The sequence below is a fragment of the Poecilia latipinna genome, unplaced genomic scaffold (genome assembly GCF_001443285.1).
Source record: "Poecilia latipinna isolate Pla-1442-1.1 unplaced genomic scaffold, P_latipinna-1.0 Scaffold931, whole genome shotgun sequence".
In the NCBI taxonomy this organism is placed as follows: Eukaryota; Metazoa; Chordata; class Actinopteri; order Cyprinodontiformes; family Poeciliidae; genus Poecilia; species Poecilia latipinna.
Window position 1 is genome coordinate 167,175 of NW_015113547.1, and position 14,418 is coordinate 181,592.

The 14,418-nt window shown below is 37.9% G+C and overlaps 1 protein-coding gene across 2 annotated transcripts in view; it reads left to right on the plus strand.

Moving 5' to 3' along the window:
- The window catches only part of LOC106957736 (egl nine homolog 1), a 29,994-nt gene extending 15,736 nt beyond the window's left edge, over positions 1-14,258 (plus strand). The window contains exons 2-5 of one of the 2 annotated variants that reach the window (XM_015049182.1): positions 7,844-7,963; positions 12,196-12,332; positions 12,410-12,477; positions 12,556-14,258. In XM_015049182.1, the coding sequence (XP_014904668.1) occupies positions 7,844-7,963; positions 12,196-12,332; positions 12,410-12,477; positions 12,556-12,611 (381 nt within the window). In that variant the 3' untranslated portion in view covers positions 12,612-14,258. The remainder of the gene's footprint in view (positions 1-7,843; positions 7,964-12,195; positions 12,333-12,409; positions 12,478-12,555) is intronic. The other variant, XM_015049183.1, reaches the window with a different exon arrangement.
- Positions 14,259-14,418: the final 160 nt, after the last annotated feature.

Here is a 14,418-nt window from a genome sequence, read left to right on the forward strand (position 1 = left end):
TCCAAAGCCATTGGTACTGGCTTTGGAGAGGATGTGCAGATTAATCCTCTGATCTTTTGAATTTTCTCTGAGAAGAAACTGGAGAACTTGTTGCAGGCGGCATTAGATTGAAGTTCATGTGGCAATGTCATCGGAGGATTTGTGAGCCTGTCAACAGTAGCAAATAGAGCTCAAGCATTGTTAATGTTTTTGTTTATGACATCTGCAAAGAAAGCCTCTCTTGCATGTTTTAGTGTTGTGTGATAGTTACGTTGTCTTTCTTTGTAGATGTCATAATAAACGTGCAGTTGAGTTTTACGCCATTTCCGTTCGGCCCTACGGCAGAGTTGTCTTGCAGACTGAACTGTTTGTGCATTTCTCCATGGAGATTTCTTCCTACCAGACACAACCTTCACTTTAATGGGGGCAATGTAATCAATGATATCTGAAAGTTTGCACTGAAAATCATCTACCAACTTATCTACGTAATTATAGCTAAAGGGCGAGGAAGAAGAGTAGATTTGATTAAATGTTTCTGTGAAAGTATGTTTTGTGATAGTAGCTTTTTGTCCAAGTGGGTTAACGGATAAAGAACTGTCAAAGATAACAGCAAAGTGATCTGATAGGGCGACATCAGTTACAGAAACATTGGACATATTCACACCCTTACTGATAAACAAGTCCAGTGTGTGTCTATGAGTGTGTGTTGCTTGTTTGACATGTTGTGTTAAACCAAAACTCTCTAATATATTACAGAGCTTTTTTGCCCCTCGATCTCGGGGGTTGTCAACATGAATGTTGAAATCACCGACAATTATTAAACAATCATAATTGTAAAGTAAATAAAGTGCACCAAGTACCCTGATCTGAAAAAAGGAATCAAATCCTCCAAGGTGTTTGTTTTTTTTTATTTACTCTTCCCTAATTATAATAAAATGACAAGAAAATATGCCGTTTAACCCAATGACTAAAAAGAAAGGAAGAAAATATCTGTAGAAACTGTCTTCTGGTATGTTGGCGTGTTGCACAACGGAGCTTATTTTCCGTGAAGTCTTGAAGATAATACTAGGAAAGTGAGACACTTCTAGACACAATCCTTGCCCTCATGTCTGAGTTGTGGGTCGAAGGTGACTGCATGTTTATTTTTGTCATTTTAAATGTGACAGATGAGGCGTGGATGTGCGTTTTCATACGGAAGTTGACCGTTGACCTAAATCCTGAAGCCATGGAGGGTATGGAGAGGGAAGGAAGTCTTGTAATGGCGCTCGACTTGCACCGGAGCCAGCCGTACGTTATGCTAAAGGCTTTCCTTCCGCTTGGAGCACCTTGCGTGCCACTTTTTTTCCTGCTTATTGTTTTACCCATAAATCAGAGGGATCAGTCTGAGCATCCTTAATTGCATTCAGAGTTAAATATTAGTTTGTGGTGAATTAAAGCAGAGCAGGTTTATGCATTCAGGATTAATTAATTGTTGGGATTATTTAATTGGTTGTTGCACCTTCAGAGGTGTTTGTTTTTTTGTTATTGGCCCCTTTTTGCTGCGGACAGAGCAAAAGAAGCATGATGAAACTCATAAGATTTTACTGCAGCACTTTAAGATGTGCATTTTTATTTTTTTTGAGGGGTGGTGGGGGGCGGAGGAGGATTTTATGCGATAGACTTAACACAAAGTATATATATATATATATAGGTATATATATATATATATATATATATATATGTATGTATGTGTGTCAAATTGTGCAGTTGTATGGTCAATGGAAACGCAACTGGTGTAGCCTTAGTAAGGATGATGACTGATGATTTAGTTTTCAAGGGGAGTCATAATCAGAGAAGGAGTCAGGAAGCTGTTGGTATCTCTGGAGGAGGTGCAGAGTTTCAAATCTTTGGTTTTGTCAAGAGAGTTTGGCTGTTAGTTCTGTATACCGTGCAAATCTGGCTTTTAGGAAAAAGTGACAAGAAAAAACACACTGTTGGGAAAACAAAACTCATACTCAAAGGGACACAGCAGATGTGGAGTAAATTGATTTGTTCAGATGAAACCAAAACTGTGAAACATGATTGTGGCAGCATCGTGCTGTGGAGGAATGATTTTCTTCAGAAAATGGAGAGAAGCTGGTCTTATTTATTCTCACTATACCTAAAACACTTTCTAGATTAAACAAGAAGCAGAGTGGAAACACGGTTTGTTAGATTGAGTTTATACCACATAATTAATTTTTATTTATTCTTAATCAACTTATCTTAACTTTTGTGAGTTTGGTAAATCAGTGACTTGCTTTTAGAGCACATTTCTGCTGCAGTATTTCAAAAGTAATGCCAATATATGTCCTTCTATTGTTCAAACCCAACTGTAAACACTACAGGGGTAAAGTGGGTCATTTCTTTAAACGGGGATTTCCTTTAAGGCGACACCGTCACATGAAACAGCAAGGTCTTCCAGCGTGTGACCTGAACCGTCTTCATTCCCACACTCCTCCCTGCTGCAAGGTCTCAATCCCAACTGTTTGTGCTCCGTGTTTGGATAAGCATCTCTGCTGTGAAGTGAGCAGATCCCTTTTAGCTTTTCCGTTTCGCCACACCCCGGTCCATGACTCACATCAGTGGATGCAGGGCGATGAACTGATACCGCTCTGGTGATCGGGTTGTCCTCAGGAGTGATTGGGTCAGTCGTGTTTGGATGTTGGTTTGTTAATGAGTCATAACAAATGTGAGTCGGTAAAGTTATTCCCCAATCGATTCTGCTCGGCTAAAATTAAAAAACGTTGGTTACATTAACAGAAAACATTTGCTGTCCAGTTTTATTTTAAGTTTAATAGACAGATTAGCATTTGGAGAAAGTAGTTTTAGAGAGGCATTAATTTAAATGACTGTGTTGATGCACCATAATAATTATAAAAGAACCTTCTCTATAAAATAAACATTTAAATTTATCACAAGTAATCAGGTTGGAGGTATTCACTTTACCTCCTGGGGTGAGTTTATGTACTGAAATATATAATTGGTTTAATCCGGTAATATACAATGACTTAAATTCAATAACGTACATTTCAGTTTGGTCCCAGTAAAAAATGGTAATTAAGTTAATTTGGTAGTTTTTATATTTGACATTGAGTCACTAACTTTGGAACAAACTCTAGGTTGAAGTTGATTTGCACAATCAAGTTTGGAAAATTTTGTTTTTTGTTAAACACTTTAACTCTTATAAATAGTTTTATACGGCTCCAGGGCCATTTCACCAACTACGTGCACTGTATGATTTAATATTTCTTCTCGGCCTACTTAAACATGTCACCCCTTGAAGTGCTTAACCCTTTATCGGTTTATTTATTGTTTTTCTGTAGTGTTTTTTCTATAGTTTTTCATTTAAAATCTGGTCCAGAACCAGATCTTGGTTCTGGACCAGTAAAGGTGCGTTCTCACCCGTCCTCTTTAGTTTGTTTTAATTTAACTTTATAGTTTGTTTTTGCAATCATACTCTAATGGAGACCATAGAATCGATCTCTGGTCCTCCTAAAAATGTGGCTCTCGGTTTGGTAGACGTGAACTCTGGTGCGGTTCGAATGCATATGAATGCTAACTGGACCAGAGGCTGCTCCAAAAGAAGAAAGTGGTCCAAATTGCAAGGTATTTTGGGTAAATGCAAGTCTAGCACTAGAGGAAGAAATGAGTTGTGGATTTTTACAAACGACAACAGAGAAATCTGACACTACTCCATTTTTGTTTACATTCCACAAAAAAGGAAGTTGTACTCGGTGTCTTCTTCAGAGGTTTCCGTCCCGTTTCCTTCACGGATTCTTGATGCAGCGCCACCACAGGCTTGGAGGTGAACAGCGAACCATAGCAGCTGGATATGTAACAAATGTTACAACTTCAGTTCCCAATCAATCCAAGTCGACTGGACTATTGGGTGTGAAAATGCCCTAAAAAGTCGGGTAGTTAAAAAGGAGAAATGAGCTGCTTACTTTCTGATCTGTATCATGTAAACTGCATTATTACTTTCACTATTTCTTTTTGATGATTGTTGATCATGTTTGCACCGAGGCTCCATGGCGGTCTTTGCCTCTGCTCTGGCCTCATTGAAGGCCCCTCGGAGCTTGGTTCCGTGACCTCTGTTCCTCCCGTTCCCTGCATGTAAACACCAGTTGGCCTCTGAAACTGTGCTTGTGGAATGTAAACAAACAACATGAGGAGCAAGGTCAGCTGCTTAATGAGGGCCGCAGTGGAACGCGGAAGAGTAAGTGGCTGAAAGAATGGGAGCACAAGTGGATATAAAGGTCAGGGGCGGAGATGGAGAGGGAATAATATCCAGCGGAGAGCAAAGGTTTCAAGTTGAGACGGAGGATTGGTCTGAACTGTCTAAGGAACTTAACATCTATAGTGACACTAATGTTTTAAATGTACCTTCCTCTATATTTTGTACCTTTATCGAAGTTTTTGCTCCTACCTCAATAAGGATTTGATCTTAAGATGTGTCTCTTCTGTGTGCTTCAGCTTGTTAGGTTCTCATGACCAGATCAAATGAAAGGCAAACTGGAATTTAACAGCACTTCATACCAGGTTGGCATATCCACACAATAGCAGCATGTCATGTATTTTCTGTGAGTAAATTAAGAACACGCATATTTTGTGTGTATTTCTATTTGTTTTTTTTTCTGTGAAGATGTGAAAGTTGATCTTAAAAAAATCCCAGCAAGTTCATAATAAATAGTAATACATGTTGTATAGTAATCGGGGTAATCAAATTTTTGGTTTTTGAAAATGTTATTTTTGGAAATGCGCTCACTGGGTTTCTGTAATTCAGTGATGTCAGCATGTCAAAACTTTACTCTGTTAATATTGTTGTAATTAAACAAAACTTTGGATATCCTGGTCCAAATACTCCATCGTACAACTCGGGGAAGAGATAATTGAAATGAAAGTTGCTTTTTGAAAATTTAATTTTAAGAAAAGAAAGCGAGAAAATAAATATGGTAACAAAAAGAGCTTTTATTAATAATTAATAAGATTCTGGCAAAACCCCCAGTTGGTGCAGATAAGTGTGTTTTAAAGATGAGCTTTCCCTTTACATGCAGTGAAAGGCTGTGTCCGCTGAAGCGCCCCCTCCCTCTTCTTCCCTCTCTCTCTCTCTCTCGGTCTCTCACCTTAAGTCGGCCCACACACAGCCCTCACACACATCTGAATCCACACTTGACCCATCTCTAGCCTTGCAGTGTGAGCCCAGCAGTTGGGAGTGGGAGGGGTGACATAGCGGAGGATAAGCCAACCTTCCTCACGTTCTGCACGTAGCACAACCATTAAAATACTGCTCCCTCTGGAGGGAGGCCAGGAGTCAAAGTTTATAGCAGTTCAGTCCTCCCAATGAGCTGCAGACCCACCCCTCTGCTTTCACTGTCTGTGCCCTTCTTTCTCTTTCTCTGCCCTTCTCTTTCACTCACAAAAACAACAAAAAAAGAAAGCCTACTGTATCGCCTTTTACACACAGGAAGCCCTTTTGTTGGCTGTGCGTGCGCCTCACTCAGTAGTAGTTTCTTCCAAGAACCACCCCTCCTCTCCTCTCTTCTCCTCTTTTTTTTAAATGTTGGAGCAGCCACCTTCCTCCTCCTCTTTATGCTGCAGATCTGTTGTTTTCCAGCTTTGAAGGCCCTGATATCGTGCATTCCAGCGGTAACCTGCATCTCCGAAGATGTGAGCACAATGCCGACTGACGCAAGCATCTCCGATCAGATGCGCAGCAAAATAAGAGGAAGACGTGTGCGCGTGTGTGATGTGAATGACTTGGCTTGTTCTCACTGAAGGGCTTCTTTAAATCCAACTCGTCCTTTCATTTTCTGCACACATTTTGCTTTTGCTTTCAAATGCTCAATACACCGATAATGTTTTTTTTTTTTTTTTTTTTTTTTTACTAAAGGAGAAACGGTGAAGAGATTTACTCTGTTTATAATGTTGCTATGGTTTATGTTGATGCAAGCTCCTGGAAGAATGTGGCCCGACTTGTCTTTTGCCCGCCGTATCACTGTTGATGCTGCAGTGCATGAGGGCTGATCTGCTTGTGTTGGTGCACGTTTACCAGTTACCTCAGATCCACTTTCAACTTGGACACTGTTGCTGTATTTATCCATGCACTTCCTACTGCTGTCAGGGTAAACAGCAGTTTTAGCATCTCCAAACCATTCACATTTTTGCTCCTTTAGTTTTTTGTTAATGAGATGCCAGAAAAAGTTGCAGAGTGACTGTTGGGTCTTTCCAGTTGCCGGCAGAAAGAAAGTTTTTCCTCGCTTAAAACCATTGTCTTCATGTCAGTTTTAAAAACTCTTAATTACTTTTAGCATTTTGCTGGTCATTTCACTTTTTAAAAGTTGTTCTTATGCGACTTTGTCTGTCCGTATGCCTGTCACAATACCACATTTTGCTGGGCGATAAATTGTCCCAGAAATAATTGGAATAATCAATAAAATTGGCATTTTGAGACCATTTTTTGTTAATATAATGAAAGTATTCCCTTGCTTAACACCATTTCTCTTCATGTTAGTTTTACAAACTATAATTGCTTTTAGCATGTGCCTACTTGTTTCACTTTTTAAAGTTGTTTGTTTATATGTGGTTATATGTCTGACTGAAGTCCCGTCACGATACCAAATTTTCCTGGACGATAAATTGTACCGGAAATTATTGCGATAAACAAATAATATTGTCGTTTTCAAGTAATATGATGATGATAATGCAAATTCACCCTCTCAAACCAATGAACATTAATTTTCTTTTAGCATAGCATTTTCTCAGAAATTGAGACTTCTAAGAATATCAAGCTCCAACTTTGAAAAACGGAATTTCATTTTAGTTAAATATACTTTATAAACTAGTAAAAATATATTTTTCTGCATCTTTTATCAACACTGTAGGAAACATATTCTTTGAAGAGGTTGCTTATTGCTGTGAATGAAAGATTTAATGCGCTCAAAATTCTCAAAATTACACATAAAACTATTGTTTCGATTAAAGGCAGCCATTTTGGATTATGAGGTCCAACTTATTATGGGTTAATTTGCCCATATCAAACTTAAACATTTACATTTTTGAGTTAAAATGGAATATAAATAATCTTTCAACTTCCAACCCAGTAAAGAACACCACATCTGTATTTTTAACAAAGCATGAAAAGCTTAAAATGTCCAAATCCTTTAGTATTACTGTTTTAAAAATGTCTGCCATGATGTCGTTATTTGGAAATCTTATATTCTCTGGTGATAAAATGTTTAAGAATCACTGCTCACATCCTTTTGATGCAACTTTATTCACTTTTATTTTCTACTTCATTTCCTTATGGAAGCTTTTTGTTTTTCACAGTTTAAAAATATTTAAATAAATGTATTTTATTTTCCTGCTAGTCTGGGACTGTTCAAGTTATTACTTGTGCTTTTTCGTTTTCCTGTGGGGTATTTTTGTACTTTACCAGAGCCAGGATTCAGCATGCTGTTTATTCTAAGACATATACAAGAACTCATGGCTTTCACTGCCAACTCTCAAGCAGATCATAGAAGTCTTACTACAGCAGGAAAGGGCAAAGGGAAGTCATGCAGGACGATATCCTTGGTTTATTTTCAAAAGATTATTATGGGGCAGCTGGGTAAATGTGGCCTGTGCTTGTCTTCATCTTCAGGTGAGGAAAAATGAACAAAAAAAAGAAAAAGTAGATTTTCTTCTTTCAGAGTTTGAACATGCTGACTTGAGGTTTTACTCTCACTTGCATACTTTTTGCCTTGACTTTCCACCTTTATGTTCATTAATTTTGAAGGCAGATGACTGCTGGTTTCCCTGGTGCTCTGTTTGTACTAATCGCATTTTTCTATCACTCTCTCTTCAGGCAATGGTGGCCTGTTACCCTGGGAACGGAACAGGTTATGTGCGTCATGTGGATAACCCCAACGGTGATGGACGCTGTGTTACATGCATATATTACCTTAATAGAGATTGGAATGCCAAGGTATGAGAAAACGCTCCATCAGGGATTTTTCTAGAGAGTTCGCAAAGTGTTTGATTTATACTTGTAGAATAATGTCAGAATTTTAATATTCTATAATTAAAATAAGACGGAAGATATTTATTTTTGAAGAATGCAAAATATCTTAAAAAAATAAAATAAAATGGCACCTTTAATCCAAGATGGCGGATTTACTGTGTTGTTTGCAAACAAGAGATTCTGGTGGATTTGACGTGTGCTTGGATAAGCAGGGTTTAGTTTGAAATCTTCTAGAGACTAATATTTGTTTGTTTTCCCTAAATATTCACATAAATGTGTTTAAGAGTAGATTTGTATTGTTTTCTGGAATTTTTGGTGCTGTTAAATATGTTTTTACTTTATAAAATCACACTCTTCTAGATGAAATTAGTTTGGCTACACTTTAATTCATGCTGTATAACCACACCATCCATCTAAAATAGTCTTAAAATGCCTCAGATAAGTCAAGACCAAAAAATAGGGATGAAACAATTAATAATAATTAATTAATTATTAAAAATAATTATGCAATTTAGTTATCATTTAATTGCTGATTAGAATATATGGATTTAAAAAATACAGATTGCTGAAAAAACCCCATTCGGACAGAATTAAGTTAAAACTACATTTTGTACTCGAGACAAAAACACCTTTCTCTACAAATAGAAAAACTAAATAAAGGTCAGCTATGTTACTTCATTCTAGGAAATAAAATGTCTATTTTATAATTTAAAAAAAAATATTTGCATCTTTTAATGTATTTCTAATATTTCATAAAACATTAAGTGGTTAAGTGAAAAATCTGTAGAAAATTCCAGGATTTTTTTTATCTGATTAATCATCTTCTGAAATAACGGTTATTTCCAGCCCTATAAAGAAACATACTATTCTTTTATTTCTTAATATTGCCACTAAAAGATGTGATAATGATGAAAGAAGGTCTTCAGGATGTCTAAAAGTGAATTTGTCCATGGGAATGTTCTTCGGACTTAGGAGGTCAGAGCAAATTTATTGACGCCTAAGCAGGAGGAAGTTGTGCCTACGAATCATTGCAAATCATTCAGTTGCCGTGGTAACCAGCTGTTGATGGATGAGGCTGATCTTCACCACTTCCACTAACATTCAGAACGGCACCAGGTAAAAGGGATTTTGCGTAAACCCACCCGTCTGATGAAGAGACTTCAGCCACCAGCCTGCTAGTGCGTCCAGGCTGACGAGCGTTGCCATGTATACGGGGAAAAAACAGAAACAGAAAACGGTGATACAATCAGTGAGAGGTTGCTTCAGGCCAGCTCTGCTCCGTCCACGAATAAAGAGTGATATGAAAACATCCTCAAGATGAAGGCTCAGTTTATTGATATGTTTATTGATATTCTGAGTGTTTTCCAATACAATGGAAGAAGATACTGATCGGTTGTTGCAAGAATTGGGATCGACTCCAAACACAGATGACGCAGGAATATGTCACCGTTGGTCAGGATTTAGCCAGATTAGTGGAAAAATAATAAATAAATATTTACTGATGTAATAGATTGTAAGCTTTTGGCTTAAAGAGCTTTGGATATCTTTGCAATTGTTCTTCATTATACCATGCAACATGTCAAAAGACGTAAAAATGTTGCAGCGATGAAACATCCGTCCTTTTTAGCCATAAATGTTTAACAGACAGATAATATTTTAGCATATTTTCAAAGATAAAGGTCTCTACCAGTACTGTTCGACCGTAATCCAGATTAGTTTCAACATGGCCGGTTAAGGAATTTTAAAAATGTATCAAATATCCAAGGTTTCCCCCAGTAAAGTTGCTGAGCCCGGTGGTTGGGGCGCTCAGCAGTCATCCATTCAGCAGCCAGTGGTGTTTTTGAGTTAAAAATGTTTAAAATTGACAGGAAATTTGAAAATATCACTTCATGATTATGGGTTATTGGAAGACTAACACCTCAACACCAACGATAAAGTCTTAAAAATGCAAACATTAAGAAAAACTTAAATAAGCAATGCTTAGCCTGGTGGGGGTGCAAGTAAAACCTGGTGGCCCGCCAGGCTTATGATACACTGGGGGAAACCCAGAATATTTATTCTTGGGTGTAATAGTTCACATATCTTTGTTATCAGCAGTAGTTTCCAATCTGCATGACTTATGCGCACAAATCAGTTTCCTGATCTCTTTATAAGCCCGACCTTTAACCCAAAACAGCTTTTTGACTTTGGACGATAGTTTTTACCATCGCTGGTCATATATTCATCAATTTTCTTTATATAAGCTCCTTATTCAACACTACTTTTTATGATTAGCCTACAAGTTGTTGTGTTTTTGTGTTTTTTGTCCAGGCTGACTTGTTTTAACCCAACTTTACCTCTTTGTTTTGACTTTGTGGTTGTGAGTTTCACATAGCTTTCCTTCTGGATGCATCAGCATTCTGTTTTGACCTATGCACCTTCAACGGCAAACAAGTGATGTGGCCTATTTTGGGGTCGAATCACTAAATGTAAAAGTAGCTAACAGATGCTTGCAAGTCACATTTTTTAAATAATTTTTCTCTGTCTAAATTGGTCAAGAAAAACTGGGTTTGCCTGTTTTTCTTTTTCTGTTTATACTTGCAGAAGTTACAGTGGGGATTATGTTAACTAAATCAATTTGTTACATGATATCTGTGGTGTTCATGCAGCTCATCCTCTGACTTTTAGATGAACTTTGCTCTAGATCACAGATGGTTACGTGAATAACTGCAATCTGGTTTCTCATCGGCTGCTTATTAGCCAAGACCACGTTTGTTAAACGTGGAACACTACATAGACACTACAAAAACACTACATAGAAAATGTAGTGTTTTTCTTTTGTTTGTTGTGGTATGGAGATGTTAGCTTGGTTTACGTTCACATGATTAACCGCCGGTAAAGTGGTGAATAAAGGCCCTGTTTTTCAGAATGAGCCCTGATTTACTGTAAACCTTGATGCAAAAGATAAACAGCTCTACTGGTTTCTACAGCGGCGGCACGTGACTTCCTCTTGTGAAAACTTCTCTCAGATGTCATGAGGGTGTCAGGATTTTACTTTGGTAGATTTTACTGTGTTGCTATCACCAAACATCTCAGCTTTTATCTGATTGTAAGTATTAGCTTCGAGAAGATAGATGTATTATTTTGAAACGGAACAAGAAAAATATCTGTGCACATGATGGCAATTATACTGCATGACCTTTAACCCACATGTTATGTGCAGGTCAAACAGGTGTTAAACTTTGGTTTTTTTTTTTTTTTTTTTCTTTTTTTTGAGATTCCAGTGTCGCTGATTAATTTGCTGTAGTCACACCACCGGTATTCCCCCTATTCAACGTGCTTCAAATGGGAATAACATTACATGCGCACCGAAGGGTGTGAGCGCTTTCAGCACGTAAGGTTTGCGTGTGAAGAGAAGGTCCTATCATATCAGCAAAGTTGAGAATTTAAGCAGCAGGCTTGCAGCAATCTGCTTTTTCACTCTCCAGGTCCTTTATCCAGCCAGAGCAGTTTTCCTGTGGGTTATTCTTGCTATCCCTCCACAGGAAAGCTGTCCCCTGCTGCGGCTTCCTATTCTGGGCTTTTCTCCGAGCCTTGCGTTGCTCTGCCTTTAACGTTCTCGCTCCTCTTTGGTCTGGTTTAGATGGCTGACTGTTCCTTAATAACCTCCTACAGGTACAAGTAGGTTAAAAAAATTATTGTCAAAGTTAGTTTCTGTTATTTACTTCCAAAAGTGAACTCATTACATCCAGAGACTGGTACATTCATGATTTATTTGTTAATTATTCTGTCTTAGAGAAAATGAAAACGGTTATGTTTCCAAAAACAGAAAAGAAAATCCAGTTTTTCTTCATGGGAAAAAATGCTGACTGGAGTGATTTTCAGCATCGTCATTGAAACCTGAGCGACAAAATGGTCATTGCAAGAAGCCGCTCGGGAAAAGTTGAGTGGAAGGAAAAACTGGCAGAAAACTGTTGACAGAGATGACTTACAATTGTATTAGTAATCCATTATTTTTTTATTTCATAAATGTATTTTTATTTTACTATTATTATTATTGATAATATAGTAACAATCATTATCATTATCAAGTTGAGTGGAAGGGAAACGTGTCACAGTTCGAATTGCTTTTTGTCCAATGTGGATGTTCTACAGTAACTTGTGATTTGGTGTTTTATTCCAAGCTGTGTCTAATGTCGATGCTCCTCTGCTCTCAGGAACACGGCGGCCTGCTGCGAATCTTCCCTGAAGGAAAGGCCCAGTTTGCTGATATAGAGCCAAAATTTGACCGGCTGCTCCTCTTCTGGTCAGACAGGCGAAACCCCCACGAAGTCCAGCCCGCTTTCTCTACAAGGTCGGCCTGAGACTCTGCACTCTGCGCTCGGTGGCTTTAATGTTGTGGCTCACCTCGTTTCCTCCCCGTCTCTGCAGGTATGCCATCACCGTCTGGTATTTCGATGCAGACGAGCGAGCCAGAGCTAAAGAAAAGTACTTAACAGGTAGGATTGACTACTTTTTGGCTCCTGTTGCTTCATTGTTTTCCTGGACTTACCTCTGATGGCTCCTCTTGTGTGCAGGTGCAGGAGAAAAGGGAGTAAAAGTCGAACTCAACAAATCATCAGATCCCAGCTAGTAGGACGACTGCAAACTTCCATTAAGTGCTCTATCCTAAGAAAGTGGCCTACAGAGATCATGTGTGCGACTGAAAAATCTTAATTTACATTAAAAAAACAAAATAGGAGTACAGAAATCAAATATACATTACACTTAATCTGGACAATGAATGTCATAACATTGTACTGAAAGGGATTGTATGCTTTTTATTTCTCCTCTTATTAACAGAGTATGCATCTACAGTGCAGCTGAGCTGACTAAAAACAAAAAAAAGCTTTAGATCCTCATAATTTGTTGATTTCTTAAAGGTACAGTGTTTTGCTTTTCATGTTATTTTCCTCGCATCAAGGGGTTTCATAGAAAAGCTTCATCATGCATGTAAGTTTCTAGTGGCCTACAGAGATCATGTGGACATTAAAAAAAAAAACTAATCTCTGCCAGAACTGCTTTGGTTTTAAATCTGCAGCTTCAGGTTTTAATGGCCTTGTTTTTCTGTCTCGCTCAGTAGCATGAACTGTTTGGAGCTGCAGCGTGTTACAGAGACTTAAATAAACATCATCACAGAGTGGGATGCAGTGAGACCTGCTTTGATCTGCTCAGTACCAAGTAGAGTGCGCCCTCTGCAGGACACTTGTGTACACCACATTTATGTTTGTGCCAATTTTGTTTTTGTTTTTATTTTGGACCTGTGGATGAAAATAAGTCGCTGCTGCCGATCTCTTCAGGTCTCAACTAGGCATGGGCCGGCGTGAGATTCACACGATGTGAAGGAGGCGGCTGAAAATAGCACCGCTTCTCTGTAACAAAACAAAAATACAGTTGTTTTAAAAATAATAGCAATGTGTCTAAAGAAGTGCTTGTTTTCAGACATGGAAATTAATCTGCAGATTTCTTTAAACAGCTAGTCATAAGAACAGAAAATGCTTGAAGATTTAGCTTTGCAATGAGCTGCTGAGCTAATATTTAGCTATGAGTTAATCAACCCGACACCTGTGGACAAGATGATTGGACTACATCACATGATTTGTTTAAATTCAAAGCTGCAGTATGTAACTTTTATAAAAAATGTCAAAACTTTCACCATGTTTGGACAATATAATATAAGACGAATAATATGTGATAAGATAATGTGATTACTACAAAAGTAATCCCTAAAAATTAGACACCAAAAAGTGAAAGTAAAAATGAAAGTATTAGAAATAAGAATGGTCAGAATCTTTATTTTATTTTTATTTTTTGAACAAAAGATATCTGGTTAATTAGGTGTGGTATTTACTCTTAATTGGCTTTTTCTCTAAAAATTATTTAAAAAAAAAAACGCTACATTAATGGGAGGTGCAGAAAGCTGCATTTGTTTGTTTTTATTATTGTAAACAAAAGAGAGTATTTACCCTTTTCAGCCAGCTGATCTGCAGTGCTCAGAAGCAAGTGGTAGTCCACTGTTATGTGCTTCAGATGGAGAAAACACTAGTCACTCCCAAATGTTTCTGCATACTGATGGTCAGCAACAGGTGAGGGAGGGGCAGTGATGCATTACATTTCTCTCTGACATCAAGGATGTTTTGACTTTTAATTAGCTATTTTTAAAGGGGCAGTATTATGTTAAAGACTTTTTGAGCTTTACGCCATGTTATAATGTGTTTCTCCAATAAAAAACATGCCTGGAGTGTTGCCTTGATTCTTTCATGCATGTTTGAGAAATCCTTTAATCTCCATGGCAACCATTCAGTTGTACAAAATGTCTGGGCGGACCTAGCCCTGCCTTCGAGGCGCAGGTCCTCCCCTACTCAGTTCCTTCAGACTATCCAGCAGCAATTGGCAAACAT